Below are 18933 nucleotides of genomic sequence, written 5' to 3'. Positions count from 1 at the left end.
GGCGAATATGAAGGTGGGGAATCATTTCGGTATTGTTTTTTTGGTATAAAATTCCCGAACAAGCAAATTCCAAGAATTGTTTTTCCACAAATCCTACTCTGCACAATACATCTCTTTTTGTTATATGAATAGAGAAGTTGGTTGCAGAAATCCCGAAGTGCTATATCATATCTGATATAAGACTCTGAAGGTGAGAGAAATATGTATTTTTGGTAATAATTTCATTAATCTCAACAGATTCTATTCTCACAGTATAGCAACCTGATGCTACCCTTCTCTTCAATGACGTACCATGGTCATCAAATCTTAACCGATCATCATTATGAATTCCAAGAATTTTGGTATAGGATTTATTTCCAATTTGATGTTTTTAATTGGTGGTGTCGTCAGCAAAAACTATTAATTTTCCTGTGTTAAGTAAATTGGTTGTATCATTTAACTGAAGCAGAAATAGGAAAGGACTAAGGACTGATATTTGTGGAACTACCGAAATGATATCCAACAGTTTTGAACGTTTCCAAAGCTGATTCTTCAGTTTAATTCCATTGGTGGTAGGTGAGGCCTTATTCCATGGCTGAATCAAATAACATGATACGAGAAAAATGAAGTGCAGGTAGCCAGATTTCATTAATGCTAATTTCCTCCTCCATTCGGTTGAAATTGTTTCTGTTGTCTCCCTATAAAGTATTACATGACACGAGTTTTTATTGAATAGTATGTCGGTATGTCCTAGGCTACAATTTCTTTTGTATTTCGTACTCACACTTCCACAGCTACAAGAAATCCGGTAAATCTCTGGTGTTGCTAATGGTACTCTAGAGTCCTGAGCTTAGAATCTTTCTGATGGTTTTCGTTGCTCTGGATATCGGTTTCAATTAATATTTCTCCATAACTCTCCCAGTTTGGCCCGTAACATTCTTCACAGAGGGCAGGGTAAAGTAGAACATTCCATCTGTTACCTCATTGCCGTTGATAATGTTTACCGCAGTTGTAGACAAAACGCCAGGATAAAAACCTGCAGACCATTACCAACAAACCTGAGAAATAAATTTGGAGCATTATAAGTTACTGTTCACGTATTTCTATTTGAATTGCTACATTCAGCAGATTGATCCTTTTGAAGTTTGATACGTTTTTTGACTCGTTAATTTTGCCATGCAATGTAAATACTCCGGTCAATCTAGACTTTGGAAGGTACATAAATTTTCAACAAGCTGCAAACGCGTGTAATTGTTCAAAACATAGTCAAAAATAAGATTTTAAAATTCCGAATGATTGCGATGCCTGGAAAAAAAATTATTCGAGGTTAAAGGTCAAAAATCTCGAAAAAAATTGGTTTTTCGCGATTTTCAGGAAAACGGTAAGTTTTATCATAAAATAAAATATCAGATAAAAATTGTAGATCATAAAATTCTCTTCAAAAAAATGTACAACATGTCTGTTGTGATTCTGTCAAATTGAAAACTTGCATAATAAAATATATTAGGAAGGGTTGGAAATTATAATTAAAAAAATGTAAAAATTTATTCATCTGAGTCATAACCTTCAAATACTTCTTCTTGTCGTTCTTCTTCTTGGTCTTCTTCTTGGTCTTCTTCTTCTTCTTGATGTTCATCCTGGGTGTAGGATAAACTGCGTCAAGAGTGATATATCACGTTTCCTCGTTGGTATCAAATGACTACTCCACTATTGGTGATTCAGCATTAGAACATGACTGACCTTGACAATGTGTACATGCCAGAGAACACAACAGTCCAACTTTTTTACAACCACATTTAGCGCTGCATCCCTTTTTACAGTTGCAAAAAATTGTGTTTAGCAATTTTTCCGGCGCAGGTGGGAGTAAAGTCAGAATAGGTTCAAATGCATTGTCGACCAACTTCCAAACCAGTCTTTTGGGTCTAGCTGATAACCAAGCCACACTTGAACTTGGTAATATACCCGGAAAAGATGTTGATGGGCAGCAACTGAGGTTGGAGGAAGACAAGCTAATTGCACCTGTTTCTTATTTTTAGTGTTTTTTACGAAACATGCATATCGATACTTATCTAAGCAGGTGGTTTTTTTCGGAGCTTTGTACATAGAAAGCAGAAACTGAATCCTGTTGGTGATAATTTCTTGTTGAGTCGAATTACTTTTTTTTGAAAACTTCAGCACATTGAACTAAATCTTGTTTTTCAAGCTATTTAAAAACTGTTGCTTTACCCCTCCTGTAAAATGCAGACGTCGTATCACAGCCAGTTATTGCGAGTAAAAATAGTACATGATTTTGACTCTTTGCAAAAGTAGATAAACTTTTTGACAAATATATTTCGGACTGACTTTGAGCTTTTCCTGGCTTTAGAAAGAAAATAGTTTTTTCAGGTGGAGTTCGAGCAGTAAGAAGTACAAGTAGAAACATCTTCACCAACAACAATAGTTGTATTTGTCAAATTAAATTGCCCTATAGCTGTTTTAATAATCGTACACTTCAGGATCTATTAAATTTTGTAGTTGTTGCATATCCTGCAAGTAAAGGTGTGCAGACTTAGCATAAGGAAAATGTCCAGACGCGTGAAAATAAGAAAGCATTTCTTTAACGCACTTTAAACGAGCTCATGCATATAATGACGATTACAACTTTTTGACACGTCGTATCTCAGAAACGGTGGCTCTAAGAAAAAAGTATTGATACATTTTTTGTACAGAATTTTATGATCTACAATTTTTATCTGAGGTTATTTTATGATAAAACTTACCGTTTTCCTGAAAATCGCGAAAAACCAATTTTTGACCTTTGACCTCGAATAATTTTTTTTCCAGGCATCGCAATCATTCGGAATTTTGAAATCTTATTTTTAACTATGTTTTGAACAATTACACGCATTTGCAGCTTGTTGTGAATTTATGTACCTTCACTATTATTTTTAGTCTAATTTGACCGGACTAAAACGTTAAGTTGAAATTATAAAATAATTTTTCAATTTTATACTCTTGTCATAATTATAATTATTTTCAGATAAATCCTCCAGCGAAAATCCCCTCCCCGATAACCTCAAAGTGACTTTGCTCTACGAAATATGCAAGCTACTGGACAGTTTCGTAAAATTCCAACCGCCTCAGCTTGCTTCCCAAGAAGTGATCTACTTGCTTTTGAAGAGTGCCTTGTACTTTCCGAACAAGTTCTCGTACAGGGAAGCCTTCGCTGACTTGATAAACAAAATTCTCAAATGTCAATCCTACGTGATCCCCTTGCTGAGGACTAACATCATCGAGCACTTATACGACCTTACGGAGTATCAGCACGACAAGCTCTGTCTCAAATGTTTGGAAAATAAACATTTTGGCAACAAGATACTGGGGTGCTTTACTTACGTGGCGGAGTCTGAGGTCTCCAAAGGAGAGATTGCTCACGCGCTGATCAGGGGAGATGACGAAATGAAGGCGCAACTCGTTCTGGTTATTCCTTACGTCATTACGTGAGTATTTAGATTTGTTTTATTCCAAAATGTGCGGATTACAATTTTAGAATACAGTTTTTTCTATTGGTTGGGAAAGGGATCAAAAATGTTCGTAGATAAACGAACGTTGGCATAAAACGAATTTAGTTTCATGCCAACGTTTTGGACTTTATTAAATCCATCATCAGCGCTCTATAATAAAATAATTTAATAAGTGTACAGTTTATGCCAATACATATTACAAACAGGTGCACTTACCAAACATTAGATATCCATGTCAACAAAACCTTTAAAATATGTGTGTCAGACAACATTGGTACAAACGAAAATGAGGACTAAACAAATGAAAACGATATCAAGGGAGACAAACTGATTAGAAATGGACATTTTTGTTTGCCTTTTTGAAAAAAAATTATAAACAATATAAGGATATCAGATTACACAGGATGGTGGAAACTTATGTGTATTAAAATATTAAGGAATACGATTTAGTAAAAGGGGAATGTTCCTTCAGACGAAAATCAAGTAGTTTTCATAAAAGAGCTCTAAAACAACGTATTTTAAACTTATCATTTCAACCATTTTCTTTAAAAAATTATTTAAATAATTAAAAAAGAGGAATGAAATAATGCACTCAACATTTAAAGGGAATCGTTTCTATTTCACCATTTGGCAACATCGGTTATAGCTAATAAAGGACAATGAATCTGTTACCTGTATGAGACAAACAAAGATGACATATTTCAGAGGCGTGCTGTTCTGTTTACTTATGTTCCGAGTTCCGAGACATTCTGTGACATATGACATTTTGTGTACCTAACCTATCTTCTTCTATATAAATAAATAACAAAACAACTGTTGTTTATGTGGCTTGTGGAGGTGGTATTGAACTATAATTTATATTTTGCCTTAATTGTTGATATATAAAGATAATTTTCCTTTTTTAAAGTAGAATATCTAGGTTCGTATAAATTATTTCATCTTGATATAGGCCCTGTTGCCAATATGTGAATTAGAAACAAATCCCTTTAAAAATTAAAACCCAACATTTGAAACATCAATTTGAATACTTTTCGAAGCGAATTTGAAAGACTCATGAATTGAACTCAACTTCATTTTGTTCAAACTTGCATTTCAATCAATCAATCAAAATATACTTTATTGTCGAAAAAATTCTTGTTTTGTTGACAAAGTAGAATATACACGTACAGAAAAAAAATGTTGGCAAAATACACACAAATATGTAAAATATAAATAAAATAGAATAAAAATAAAGTTGTTATATAAACAAGCAGTATATAAACATATACATTTATCAATTATACATTTTATTCAATAGAATAAGTGTCAATGAATAAATAAAATATCAATCATGAAATGTTATTTGAACATTTTGCCAATTTTACGACTTATAATTTAACAGTCTAATCGAGTATGCTATACAGTACTCACAATAAATTACAATTTCACTGGAAGTTGTCATTGTAAAATTCTTGCAAACTATAATAGGGTCTGCTCTGCTGTAATAATCCAAATTGAGGAACATTCCCCATTAAAGCACTATTAGCAGGCCTTCTATGTCCCTTCTAATGTTAACACTTTTTTGTTTAAAAATGTGGATCATCTCACTAAACAGTCGTTTACTTAATAAAGGTTGAATACCTAAAATCTTGGGGTTTGCAAAGTCAAAACTGTGGTTGTTTTCTCTTGTGTGCTCAACGAGGGCTGTTGTATTGGCAACATTCAACTACCTTGTATCTCTTTCATGTTCAGACAACCTGTTTTTTAAGTAACGTCCCGTTTGCCCTACATAACATTCTGGACAATCCTTGCAGTTAATTTTATAAACGACGTTTGATTGCATATTCATCGGAGTTTTTGTTTTTTGTTTCGAAAAAAATCTTTTACCTACAGTTCAAACGCAGTTTTGATGTGGTCATTATTTAGAACTGATCCAAGTGTTTCAGAAAGGTTATGTACATAAGGAATTTTGAAATTTTATTATAGAAAGAAAGAAAGAAAGACATTTTATTGACCTCTAATTACAATTTCTGTTGCATTCGAAAATATCTGCAATAACAAAATTTGCTTAGGTACGTCATACTGAAAATATAAAAAATATGCATAGAGGACATAAAAAAATCTCACAATAGTTATGACTCACAATATAAATACACATATATACACACATACCCAATATACACACACATATATTAGGTCCACTGACAATTGAATACCTCATCAATCTTATAGAAAGCTTGGGTGACAAGTGAATTTTTTACTTTGAACTTCAATAATTTGATATGAAGGTCTTTCCACTCACTAGGCAAAGTGTTATAAATTTTTATGGGAAGAAACTCCGTTTGTTTGGCTGTGTTTTGATAATGCATCTTCGGTAGCCTGATGATATCTTTGTGTTTTGTATCATAATTGTGAATCCTGGAGCCACTATTATATTTATTTGTATGTACAAACAACACTGCTTCTAGTATAAACATGGAAGGTAATGTTAGTATGACCCATTTTATGAAGATTGGTTTAGCATGGGTTCTGGAATCAACTTTTTCTAAATCTCTCATCTTTTTTTGGATAATGAATACTTCACTTGCATGTGAGGAAGCACCCCATATCAGTATCCTATCGTTTATGTGGCAATGAGCCATGCCAAAATATGCAGTTCTCAGCACATCGTTTGAAACTAAACTCCTTAGTCCTCTCAATGCGTAGCGACACCTCGAGAGCTTTTTACATAATGATGTCGTATGCCCGTTCCAATTTAATTTGTTGTCAAGATGGAATCCTAGTAGACACACCTCTTTGTCACCGTCAGACATTTGGGATCTATTTGCAATGGTTATTTCCTGAGTCTTATTTGCGTTCAAGCATAGAACATTAGTGCTAAAGTATGTTTCGCATTTTGCCAGTGTTTCACATGACAACTGATCTAGTTTCCCCACTTGTTGGTTACTTATGACAAAAGTTGCATCATCGGCATATAAAAAAAAATCTGCTGTATCAATATATGTAGGAAGATCATTTATGTATACAATAAATAAAAGGGGACCAAGTACGGATCCCTGAGGTACTCCATGCTTGACAATTTTGGTATCAGATTTTACATTATTGTATAATATATATTGCAGCCTGTCTGTCAAAAAAGAATGTATTAGGTCATATGCTATGCCTCTAATACCATATTTTTCAAGTTTTCTCAATAATATGTCATGTGAAACACTGTCAAATGCTTTAGATAGATCGCAAAGAAGTAAGCGAGTGCTGATACCCAAATCTTTATTATGGGCAATGGTGTGAACAATTTCCGTCAGGTATAGATCCCTGATGATGGATTTAATAAAGTCCGAAACGTTGGCATAACATAACGGTATATATTATGTATTTATGTGTGCCTATATGTATATATGTATCCTTACTATGTGTGTCTATATAACATGAAATATTATATATATATATATATATATATATATATATATATATATATATATATGATGTGTTGTTTTTCCGGCTGTTCATCCGTTGTGTACTATTCGATAGTCGACGTTTCGCCATCATCTCAGATGGCATTATCAAGACGAGTTACTGCTTCGCTTCGAGAGGTGTAACTGTTACAACTGAACAGCCGGAAAAACAACACATCATATTCTACCATCCGTGAAAACCTACATTGTAATATATATATATATATATATATATATTATGTTTGTGTATTAGGATCTTCCTACCAATAAATCATTCATTCATTCCCTCATTCACCAACCAAGTTGCCGTCTTCAGGAAATTAAGTTTGCTTTCTTTTCTGGTGAAACGCGCTTCAAAAAGAGTAGTGCAGTTCTGGTAATTAGAAAAGGTGCTTCTCTTTGATTTATTCTATGCCAGAGGTACCAGTTTTCCTTTTTACCAAGAAACTCAAGTTCATAGGACGACAATGAATCAACAAAAAAACTATGAAATGAAATGAGTTATAGAAACCTATTAAAAAATAACTTGTATGCTGTTATTCTCTATAGTGAATCTATTCTACTTCGCTTAAGCAAGCGAAACCATATAAAAACACCACAAGAAGAACCTAACATCAGTTACACCTCTCGAAGCGAAGCAGTAACTCGTCTTGATAATGCCATCTGAGATGATGGCGAAACGTCGACTATCGAATAGTACACAACGGATGAACAGCCGGAAAAACAACACATCATATATATATATATATATATATATATATATATATATATATATATATATTATGTTTGTGTATTATATATATATATATATATATATATATATATATATATATATATATATATATATATATATATATATACGTTTTCCTTACAAGATGAGATCTTATTAAAATTAAGACAACCCGAGATCTACCTGAAAGAGTGTAAATTCTGAAGTATATTTATAATTAGTAGCATTATAATGACTCATCAAACCTCTATTCCTTGAGAGGGGAAACAGATTTGAATTTTGGGTTTTTGTTAAAAAAGTTTCGAAACGAGATCCATAGAAAGAGTTGTCCAAGTGTTGTATTAGATTTGTATGTTCTGTAAACTCACACCAACGTGAGATCCGTCGGTAGTGCGCAGCCATTGTTGAATTTGGCACTAAAATGCGAACCCTTAGCAGATGCTTGATAAAAAGACCACGTGCTAGACATTAGTTCGCATCGGAACAGGTCAATTTTAGTTGCCCTTAAACACACAATTGAATTTAAAGATATATTGAAGACAAATGCGAAATGTCGCGGGGAAAGTATATAGTGAAGTTGGTGGAATTACAAGTGGAAACAAATAAGGAAATTGATAGTTTCTATAATTTTGTTATTCCTTTTCACCAAGGACATTATTACTCCGTTACAGTCTAGAGAATTATTACCATTTCATCATCGACTAAAAGACTTAACCTTTCTACTCTACTTTTACAAGAGAACGCGAGCAATAATATGAAATGTGTCTAAATAAGGATTTCTAACATTCAAGAAAAAGTTTAATTATGACTGCAGTAATATAATCACATTTTGTTGATTTCATAAAAGTTTACGCTATTATTTTCCTGTTGACGATGTGCTACTCATTATCAACCCATGCTAGGTGGCAAAAAATTATTTCTTTTTTTAACACGCTTTTATTTGGTTCACCTGTAACTAACAAATAATGTAATAAAATCTTGGAAGTTAATTTTCACCTACTTCCAATCGTCTGAAGAATATAAAATTTGGCACACATATCAAGAACCAATGACAATACAAGAATTTCGTGATGAGAATGTAATAATAATTATAATAATTATAATAATAATAATGATGTCCTCGACCATCAAAGTAAGACGATGTTCGTCATAGAGTTTTCGTCTCCTGGCGAATCGAACATCGCATCGTACGAAAAGAGGAGGAAAAACGGACAAAATATCGAGACTTGCTCTTTGAACTCCGCAGGCTCTACCCAAACCATTCTGTAAAAATGGTGGTTCTGATCATAGGGGTTCTTGGTGGAATGATGGACACGCTGCTCTCCAATCTATAAATCATACTGGTTTGCCGTGATACGGCAGAAATCTTAGCCGGAAGAATGCAGAAGGCCGTCATCCTTGGTTCACTACGGCTACTCAGGGCACATGATACTCGGGCCCAGTAATCACTCACCCCACGGACGTGGGGAGTGGTTATCAGAGTAAATGATCCAGTGCGGCCTCCGGAAGTATCGGGGCTCCGGAGCTAGGGCCTGACTGGGACATCCTTTTATGGAAAAAAATAATAATGATGTGAATTTATTAATTATAAATTCCACCTGCTTCCAATCTTCCGAATAATCTAAAATTCGGCTTACACATCAAGGACCGACGACAGTACAAAAATTTATTATTATTAATGTAATAATAATAATGTTAAGAATTTTGAAATTTGATTTTTAGCCATATCTCATCCTCCGAATAATCTAAAATTTGGCACACATTTCAAAAACCAATGAAAATATAAGAATTTCCAGATATTTGAAGTTGAATAAGTGTATGCGTATGTTATAGGGATACTCATTAGTTGCTATGTAAGTTTTTCTATATCGGGAAATTTTTGTAAACAAAATCCCTAAGAAATGCCAACAATTTTCTAAATACTTGAAGTCATACTCATTGCAAGGTACGAAATCTGTTGGTTATAATGTTATAAATAGTAACCCACACATTCCTTTAAAAAATCAGGAGATTTTGATACGCACGCACTTATTCAACTTAAAATATCTTGAAAAGCGTTGATATTTGTGAAACAAAACTCATCCCTTTTTTGTGTAGGAAATATTCGGGATTAAAAAAAAGAAGACGAAATCGATATTAATCCAGTGTTGTGAAATTTGGGGAGGGGCGATTAGGGTCACCCACCTGCCATACGCTCCTGTTTGAAGTTACGAACACATGATTTGCATTGAAATTTGGAACTGAATGCTATAAGGTGACATACCAAATTTCATTAAGAGAAGTTGAGCCGTTATGGAGTCAATCTGGAAAAAATATATTTTTTGTCGCTTTCAACACCCAGTAACTCGGTTATTATTCATCTTAGGGTATATGTTTATTGGAACTTTTAGCCCTAAAATGAAGTGAATATTTTACCATCAAAATTTGTCCCCTTTATTTAGGGACACCCTGTATATGGGCATACAAATTTTATCAACGAAGAATACATTCTGATACACTAAACAAAAATTCTGTCAATTGCACAAAAAATCATATCGATAATTCAATAAACAATCCACAGGAACATAGACAGCATTTCTCATAAGAGGTGACCGACATTCAACAACTTTTTTGGCCAACCCTGTAGACACACGAACGAAATAATTGTTTGAAGGTGATTGACAATGTTTAATGATGAATTTAACTAGTTCGGACTTCCATTGTCTACTATATAAAATGATTTGAAATCCCTGAAACAACTAAAAAAGGAGAATTGAAAATGAATAGCTGAAAATAACAATTATATTAACCAAAATAAACCTGAAATGAAATAATAGTGAAATAAAATATAAGTAAAAATAGAACAATTGAATAAATAAAATAAAAATAAAGAAATGAAAAAATAAAATAAAAATAAAATGTGGAGAGATTCCAAGTCACGTTAGTTCACGACGTTTCGATTGTTAGTATCTACAATCGTCTTCGGGTGATGACTGGACTGATTCCACCGAGAGATGACTATTGATAGGTCGTTCGAGTACTTTCACTTATCCACGCTTTCCATTTTCTGCTTCACTGGTTCCGTGGGAGATGACCGTTTTGGCGGGAGTTGGCCATTTTTCGCTTGATGATGGGTTTCCATATGTTGCGTATTTCTACGCTGGCTTGGCTGAATACGTTGTTGGACAACATGTATGCGGCTTCCTTGAATTTTCTCCTAAACCAATGTTCCTCTCTGTGCAAGATCTCAGCTTGGGACCACTCGATGTTGTGTTGATGGGTCCAAACATGGTCTGCTATTCCTGATTTGCTATTCCGTTGTAGATCATTTTTGATGATGTCTAGTTCCTTCTCGAGACCTTCCTTCGTATTACAAAGCCCAAAAGCACGAAGGAAGGTCTCGAGAAGGAACTAGACATTATAAAAAATGATCTTCAACGGAATGGCTACTCCAAAGCGATGGTAGAAAAGACTTTGGCTAGAAGACAGCAGGAGCCTCGCAAGGAAGAGAAGCCATCACAACCAGTGCTTGCACTTCCCTACATCAGAGGATTATCGGAGAGGATAAGAAGAATTGGTTCCAAGTACAACATCAGAACCTGCTTCAGATCCGGTAACACTATCCGTAGCAGCCTCACGAAAACCAGGCCACCAAACGCGGACTGCGATTCCAAGAATTGCATCTATCGGATACCTTGTGAGTGCAGAAAATCCTATATTGGTGAAACTAAGAGGCCATTGAATGTTCGCATTGCCGAGCACAAGAAACACACACAGCGAGGGAAACCAGCAAATCAGGAATAGTAGACCATGTTTGGATCCATCAACACAACATCGAGTGGTCCCAAGCTGAGATCTTGCACAGAGAGGAACATTGGTTTAGGAGAAAATTCAAGGAAGCCGCATACATGTTGTCCAACAACGTATTCAGCCAAGCCAGCGTAGAAATACGCAACATATGGAAACCCATCATCAAGCGAAAAATGGCCAACTCCCGCCAAAACGGTCATCTCCCACGGAACCAGTGAAGCGGAAAATAGAAAGCGGGGATAAGTGAAAGTACTCGAACGACCTATAAATAGTCATCTCTCGGAGGAATCAGTCCAGTCATCACCCGAAGACGATTGTAGATACTAACAATCGAAACGTCGTGAACTAACGTGACTTGGAATCTCTCCACTTTTTATTTTTTTTTCTTTTTTCATTTCTTTATTTTCAGTTTATTCATTCAATTGTTCTATTTTTACTTATATTTTATTTCACTATTATTTCATTTCAGGTTTATTTTGGTTAATATAATTGTTATTTTCAGCTATTCATTTTCAATTCTCCTTTTTTAGTTGTTTCAGGGATTTCAAATCATTTTATATAGTAGACAATGGAAGTCCGAACTAGTGAAATTCAACGAAATAATTCTTCTAAAAAGTTCGATCAGATTTGTCTGAAGAAAATAAAATCCAAAAATCAACAGAAAATACTCATGTGTAGACAAATTTCTTGATATATATTAGACATTCAATGCTTTTTGTGGCTTGCCCTGTCCAGTTACAAAAAACTTCTACGAACTAAAATTGCTTTTCTTGATCACTGAAATAATACCTATATTTAAAAATTTAGAAAGTCTTACGACCTACAGAATTGCATGTATCAAGAGTCATGTCCATTTCAGCATTCTCGTCCGACAACGTTTAATGACATATTTCACCATTTAGCAAAAGCACACTTGCGAAACAAATTATAATGAACACAAAAGATACGGATGTAATGTTAACATATGTCTTGAGGAATGCAAGGTGATACGAGATCTACAATAACGCCAAATTTACCGGATCTCAGGTTTACCGTAAAATGCATATTGAGCTGATACCGGTGTATGTTACTGCCACACCCTCTGTAGGCAACATCGAGGAACTTCTGAAGTATAAAATTGCATAAAATGGGTCCAATGTGAGATCCCAACAAAAATTCAATCGTGCCTTTCCCCACCCTTCCTACACCTGATGAACTCTATATACACAGGGATACAAGACGAGATCCGAAATCGGATCTCGCCTTGAAAAATGGATCTCTACTTGTATGTTTTATATCTTAAAAGGATCTCGATTTGTTCGGAAATATATATATATATATATATATATATATATATATATATATATATATATATTATGTTTGTGTATTAGGATCTTCCTACCAATAAATCATTCATTCATTCCCTCTCCCAACCGATGGAAAAAACCGTATTTGAAAATATTTTGGATCACCAAACCAGGCAAAGTTACGATTTTAGACCCAGAGCCCATGGCCGTATGGGTAATTTTTTACAACAATCTTCTCTCTGCCATATATGAATCAATCCAATTACTCATATACTTAAATTTTTCAGAGACCACAGCCTGCTCAAGCAATTCCTTTTAGAGTGCGGAGGGCTGAGAGTCCTGATGAACCTGTTTCAGCAAAACGACAAGTACACGGACCGATCCATGAGGACACTGTGCTCCCTAGCGAAAGAAAGACTGGAAATACCAAACCCCATAGACGTCGAAACGTGCGGTACGACGTCAGGTCCCTCCTTTCACGACGGGCTCCCGGGTAAAACGACACTGTCGGGGAGGCTCGTGGCCTTCAAGCTGGACGATGGAGAGGTCGTACATACCGAACGCGATTTCCTGACCAGTAAGTCGGAGTTCTTCGCGATCTTGCTGAACGGTCACTTCAAAGAGAGCGACGAAGACGAGGTGAATCTGCACAACGTCAAGGGCGAGTCGCTGCGATGCTTGCTCGATTTGTTGCAGCATGACAAGCTGCGCTGGGCTATTCTGCGCAGGTACAGTAAATTCTTTTGTATGGTAGGAGTGTCATAGGGTTCCCTTTTGAGCTCCCTTCTATTTTATACAGTGACACGTTTGTCTTGATAGATATAATTGAAATTTAACTATGAAGTTGGTTTTCGCTTAAAAATGACTTGAAGATTAGCCTCACTTCATTTGTCAAGTGCAATCGTCAACCTGTCAAGTTTGATATTTTTTAAAGACAGTTCCAAAAATTGGATCACCTGGAAATTTCTAAAAATGCTTCAGGGAAAAGTTCAGTTTTTAATTTTATAACTCTCCATCAAATAATTTTTTTTCTCATTTTTTATATGAAATTTTTCTAATCCTGATTTAATCAGAAACTGATTTGGATTTCTTTGTTGAGATGCATAAATGAAAAACAAATTTGTTCAATCAACTCGTTATCCTTTTATTATTCGACACACTTTTATTAGCTTCCCCTGTATGTATATAAATCCTTTATTCAGCAATGAAACTGCTAATACATCTATAATCAAATACGACACCACAATGTGTTAGTAACAACTAAACTCAGGAATAAAATTTCAAAGTATGAGTATTACAATAAAGATACAACATCTACTTAAAATATATCAGTTGTTAGTCAATATAAAACACAAACAAAATACAAATATAGAATACAAAAAAAATATAGTCAATTTATACAGTCAAAATTTATATTATATAAAGACTAGTTCATTCACCGAATAGATGACTCTTTAACTTTCTTTTGAATAATGCAAGATTGCTACATTCTTTAATATTTTTGTTCAAACTATTGAAAGTTAACATTCCTGCACGGTAAATGGATTTCTCAGTACACTTTTCATTTTTAACTCCTACATATATGTTATTACGCGTTCTTGTATTATAGTGATGATGGTTCTCATTGTATTCAATATGCCTACTCAGGTATGTCGGTGATTATTCATTTTATATATCATTATCATTGTATAGTAATATATGAGATCTGTCACAGCCATCCATTGCAATTCCTTCAGCATTGCTTTGATTGGTGTCTCTCTTGGTTTTCTTAACATGATCCTCATGGCTCGGTTTTGCTGTTTTTGTAATCTATCCATTTCATTTTTATTGGCAGTATATATTATTGATGCACAAAATGTAAAATGTGGTGATATAAGTGTGTTATATATTATAATTTTTGTAGATTTTGTAAGTGTTGATGAAATCCTTCCTAGAAAGCTAACATTTCTTGAGATTGTTTTTATTACCTCTTGTACGTGTTCTTTGAATGTTAAGCCTCTATCAATTAAGACTCCAAGATATTTCGTCGCACTAACGGTTTCTATTTTATCAATATGGATATTAAAATGTCTGCTTTTAAGTTCATGATATCCCGTTTTATTAGTAAATAACATGAATTTTGATTTATTACCATCTAATTTCAATACATTATAACTACACCACCGACTTATTTTTTGTAGTTCACTATTCATTGTATCTATCAAATGTTCCACATCATGTGCACAGTAATATACAAGTGTGTCATCAGCAAAGAGATGAATTTTACACTTGTCTACCTCATTAACAATATCATTTATATATATTAGGAATAAGAGTGGTCCTAGTGTACTGCCCTGAGGTACTCCGTTGTTATTGACAATTTCACAGGACGTTACATTATAAAGTTTTGTTACTTGTTTTCTACTATTTAGGTAATCTTCAAACCATTTATAGACTGTATCGGATATTCCATAATTTCTCAATTTAAGCAGGAGTCTTTTCCCATTTACTGTCTCAAAGGCTCTTTTCAAATCTAAGTAAACTGCTACTACATTCATATTTTGATCTGTCCACATTTTCCAGTCAAATAAAACACTTTGGACCGCTGTTTCGCAATCATGCCCAGTTCTAAAACCTGATTGATTTTCAGTTACGATATTACTATTTAAAAAATTTAACATTTGTACATAGACAACTTTCTCAATTAGTTTTTCTATTGCCAACAAAGTATTTATTGGTCGCATATCACTGGCTTTACTTGTATTTTGGAATTGGAATTATTGTTGATACTTTCAGCATAGATGGAAAGGTACCGGTGTGTAGGGAATAGTTGACAAGGTTTAATAACGGGCCTTTTATATTATGACATACTTTTTTTTAGGAATTCCGTTGTTATGTATGTATATGTATGTAAGTTTGTTAGTAACTCCAGAATTATCGACATTATTCTTAATCTATTCGCGGGCAGATGGCGCTGTACGTCCCCTGCTTAATATATTTCGAAATCACTTTACATGTATAGATATACATTTGAAAAAAGTATAATAATAATTAATTAACACGCTTTTATTAGCTTCACCTGTATGTATGTATGTATGTTTGTTTGTAACTCTCCAGCTCGGGATCTGTATTTGACAGAATTATCGACATTATTGATCTATTCGCGGGCAGATGGCGTTGTACGCAACCTCCTTCATATATCGACAATATTGCTTAATCTATTCGCGGGTAGACGGCGCTGTATGTAACCTCCTTGATATAATTCGAACTCACTTTACATGTATTTCTTCATTTGAAAAAAGTATTTTTTTTATTAACACGCGCGCCTGCTGCCTTATTTGTAACCCTCCTTTTCGCGCCTGCTGTGTTAGGCTTGGTAGCTGATTTTCAGGGTCCCTCACCGGAATCGGAAAACATCAATGGTCTTTTTTCTAAACAATATACGGCTGATTGATCCCAAAGTTCAGATGAAATAAATATAGTGTAAAAAGACTAAAAAACACGCTTTTATAGCATATGAAACTAAAAAATGAAAAATAAATATAGTTTAAAAAACTAAAAAAACACACTTCTAAAGAAAGTTAAAGCCGAAGCTAAAAAGTTAAAATTATATTTTTTTAAATAAGTTTAAAAAAATAACGAACGAAAAATACTAGTATTATTGTGAAAAAAGTGCTTGATATACAAAAAATATTGCACAAAGCGCCCACGCTTATTTAAAAAAAATATTTTTAACTTTTTAGTTCGATGTTCTTTAAAAGCGTGTTTTTAAACTATATTTATAATATATCAGATTTGTATTTATTTTAATATCATTTAGCTGCAGTTTTTAAAATCAAATTTAACTGAAAATAAGAGTTATCAAATTCTTAGGTAAATTTCATTTTTCAGATGAATTAAAGGAAATATTGAATATTAAATTCGTGAAATTATTGAACAGATTTACTTAAAAGTATCATTTTCTAAAAAAATATCTGACCATTGATTTTCTGGAGGTGCTTTAATTTTTTGTCAGAAGTATTTTTGGGACAAAATATTGCCAGATATTTATTCATCAGAAATACAAAGTTTGAATCATGTTTCTTTCAAATGGGGTAAATTTTAGACATTTCCTGTGGCAAAAAATTTTTTGAAACTCTCTTTGAAGAATATCGGTTTTGGTATATCCAGAATGTCACTCATCAGCTAAAGTGTCACGTGTCAAAAATCACATTTGTTGTAGACTTGAGGAAAAATATTATAATTACATAAGTAGATTATGGTATATCCATTCCCAATTGGAACGGCAAAAAAATAAGATTACAATCATAAATATTTCTTGCCTATGGCCCCTAGTCGCCCAGATAGTTAGTAAACGTACTATCAAACGTAGTTGAGGAATAAAGGCTCGGCTAGCTGGACTGGCTGAATACTAATTTTTTGTCCGTTTCACAATATTTCTTTATCAGTGCCGTGTGTTCGTGGGGTTAGGTGAGGTAGCGAGTGGTTTTGCAAACCGATTTTTAAAAACTTTTTCTAGACATCAATTACCCTAACACCAAACTGATATTTTTGCACTCGACGCGCGTTTCGCTAACAAGGTTAGCATCTTGAGGAGAAGCAAATTGATACTGAATCTAAAGACAAGGGTTAGCTATTTATATACCTAAAGTTTTTTGGTCGGATGTGGACTTTGTTTGTTAAATGATGATTATCCTAATTGATTTTTCGGTAATTAATCAGTGGTACCACTACCTGCAGATTAATTTGTCAACAATAGATTAAAAAGCGGACAAATTAATTTGCAGGTAGTGGTTCCACTAGTTAATTACCGAAAAATATTATGTGCAAAGTTCCATAAATCCAATCGTTATTCAACCCGATGATGATTCCACCTCATCCGAATATAGCAAAGAAGAATTTTGATTTTTCTAGCAATTTTGTTGGCCTCTATCATTTGGTAAATATATGTTTGACGAGAATTCGGTGAGATTATTTGTGTTTTCATTGTATTTTAGAGTTTTCGACTCGGAAATCGACTACCTTAAATTTTGAAGTTTTTCATAATTACTCATGGTGAAAAAATTCAGTTAGAATAACTTTTTCATGAGCTGATCAATTGCTATGATTGTAAGAATAAGTTACTGAAAAACTACCACTAAAAAATAATATGCCGACGCCTATGTCGAGACGGTAGTTCCTTATCTGTGCTGTTCCAATTGGTATTGGAAATACAATACCAAAGCCGATTCTGTTACACCAGCAAATGAGAGCGTGGCAATTTGTCACATGACCAGTTTGTTCGATTGGTTACGCTATCGATCGTGTTATCTGACATATTGACTGCAACTAAATTATTTTCATTTAAATAAGTCTATATATGTGTAACCGCCACATACTTGACCAACTGCGCTTAGCGAAACTAATACATAGTACGCCGAACCAAGTCATACTGCGCATACCAAATCACATATAAAGACTTGTTCAAATGAAAATAATTTAGTTGCAGTCAATATGTCAGATAACACGACCGATAGCGTAACCAACCGAACAAACTGGTCATGTGACAAATTGCTCTCATTGGCTGGTGTAACAGAATCGGCTTCGGTGATCTACTGACATAAATTAATTTTTTCGAGTATTTATTTTCAATGATTATCAATATTGTTTTGTTCATCACAGGATCCGACTGGAAGTCCTGCTTGATACTGCCACTTTAGCAGACCGTTATTTGCTGACGGATCTGTGCATGTACATCATCGAATGGATCGAAAAGAAGCTGATGATGCCGCAAACTGTGGCCGCCATCTACCGGTGGTCCATTGAATCGCAACTAAACCTGCTCAGGGTTGAGTCTGTCGCGTTTGCGATGGTGTATAAGTACGGCGACAATAAGAGGGTGAACATGTTGAAGCAGCTGTTCGATCTGGGGTACATTGAGGAGCTGGCAGAGGACATTTATGATCTGTTGGCCAGGTACGTCACCATGGAGAGATTCAAGATTGTCAAGAAAGTTATTGTGATACCGTCTATCGAGTTGGACTTCGAATTCTGATGAGAAATGGAAAATTTGTCTTGGTGTGACTCGTATTGTACATAATTTTTGTTTATATTCGAAAGTATTTGTTACTTTATGATAAAATATGTTTTATATGGAAAACAAAAGTACTGAATAAAATTATTGAGATTTTTATAAAATTATTGGATTTTTACACTTGAAGGTGAAATATTTTTAACTGTGTCTCAGGTTCAGA

General features: G+C 34.2%; 1 protein-coding gene across 1 annotated transcript in view; it reads left to right on the top strand.

Moving 5' to 3' along the window:
* LOC111506865 (uncharacterized) overlaps positions 1–18877 on the top strand; it is a 30136-nt gene extending 11259 nt beyond the window's left edge. Inside the window, exons 6-8 of the mRNA XM_023162078.2 lie at positions 2999–3458; positions 13009–13449; positions 18362–18877. Coding sequence (XP_023017846.2) covers positions 2999–3458; positions 13009–13449; positions 18362–18734 — 1274 coding nt within the window. The 3' untranslated portion in view covers positions 18735–18877. The remainder of the gene's footprint in view (positions 1–2998; positions 3459–13008; positions 13450–18361) is intronic.
* The last annotated feature ends 56 nt before the right edge of the window (positions 18878–18933 follow it).

Source organism: Leptinotarsa decemlineata, unplaced genomic scaffold, assembly GCF_025532065.1.
Source record: "Leptinotarsa decemlineata unplaced genomic scaffold, Ldec_3_MD MMD2_tig00002082_RagTag_RagTag, whole genome shotgun sequence".
Taxonomy (NCBI): domain Eukaryota; kingdom Metazoa; phylum Arthropoda; class Insecta; order Coleoptera; family Chrysomelidae; genus Leptinotarsa; species Leptinotarsa decemlineata.
This window is presented reverse-complemented; position numbering and strand designations above follow the sequence as displayed.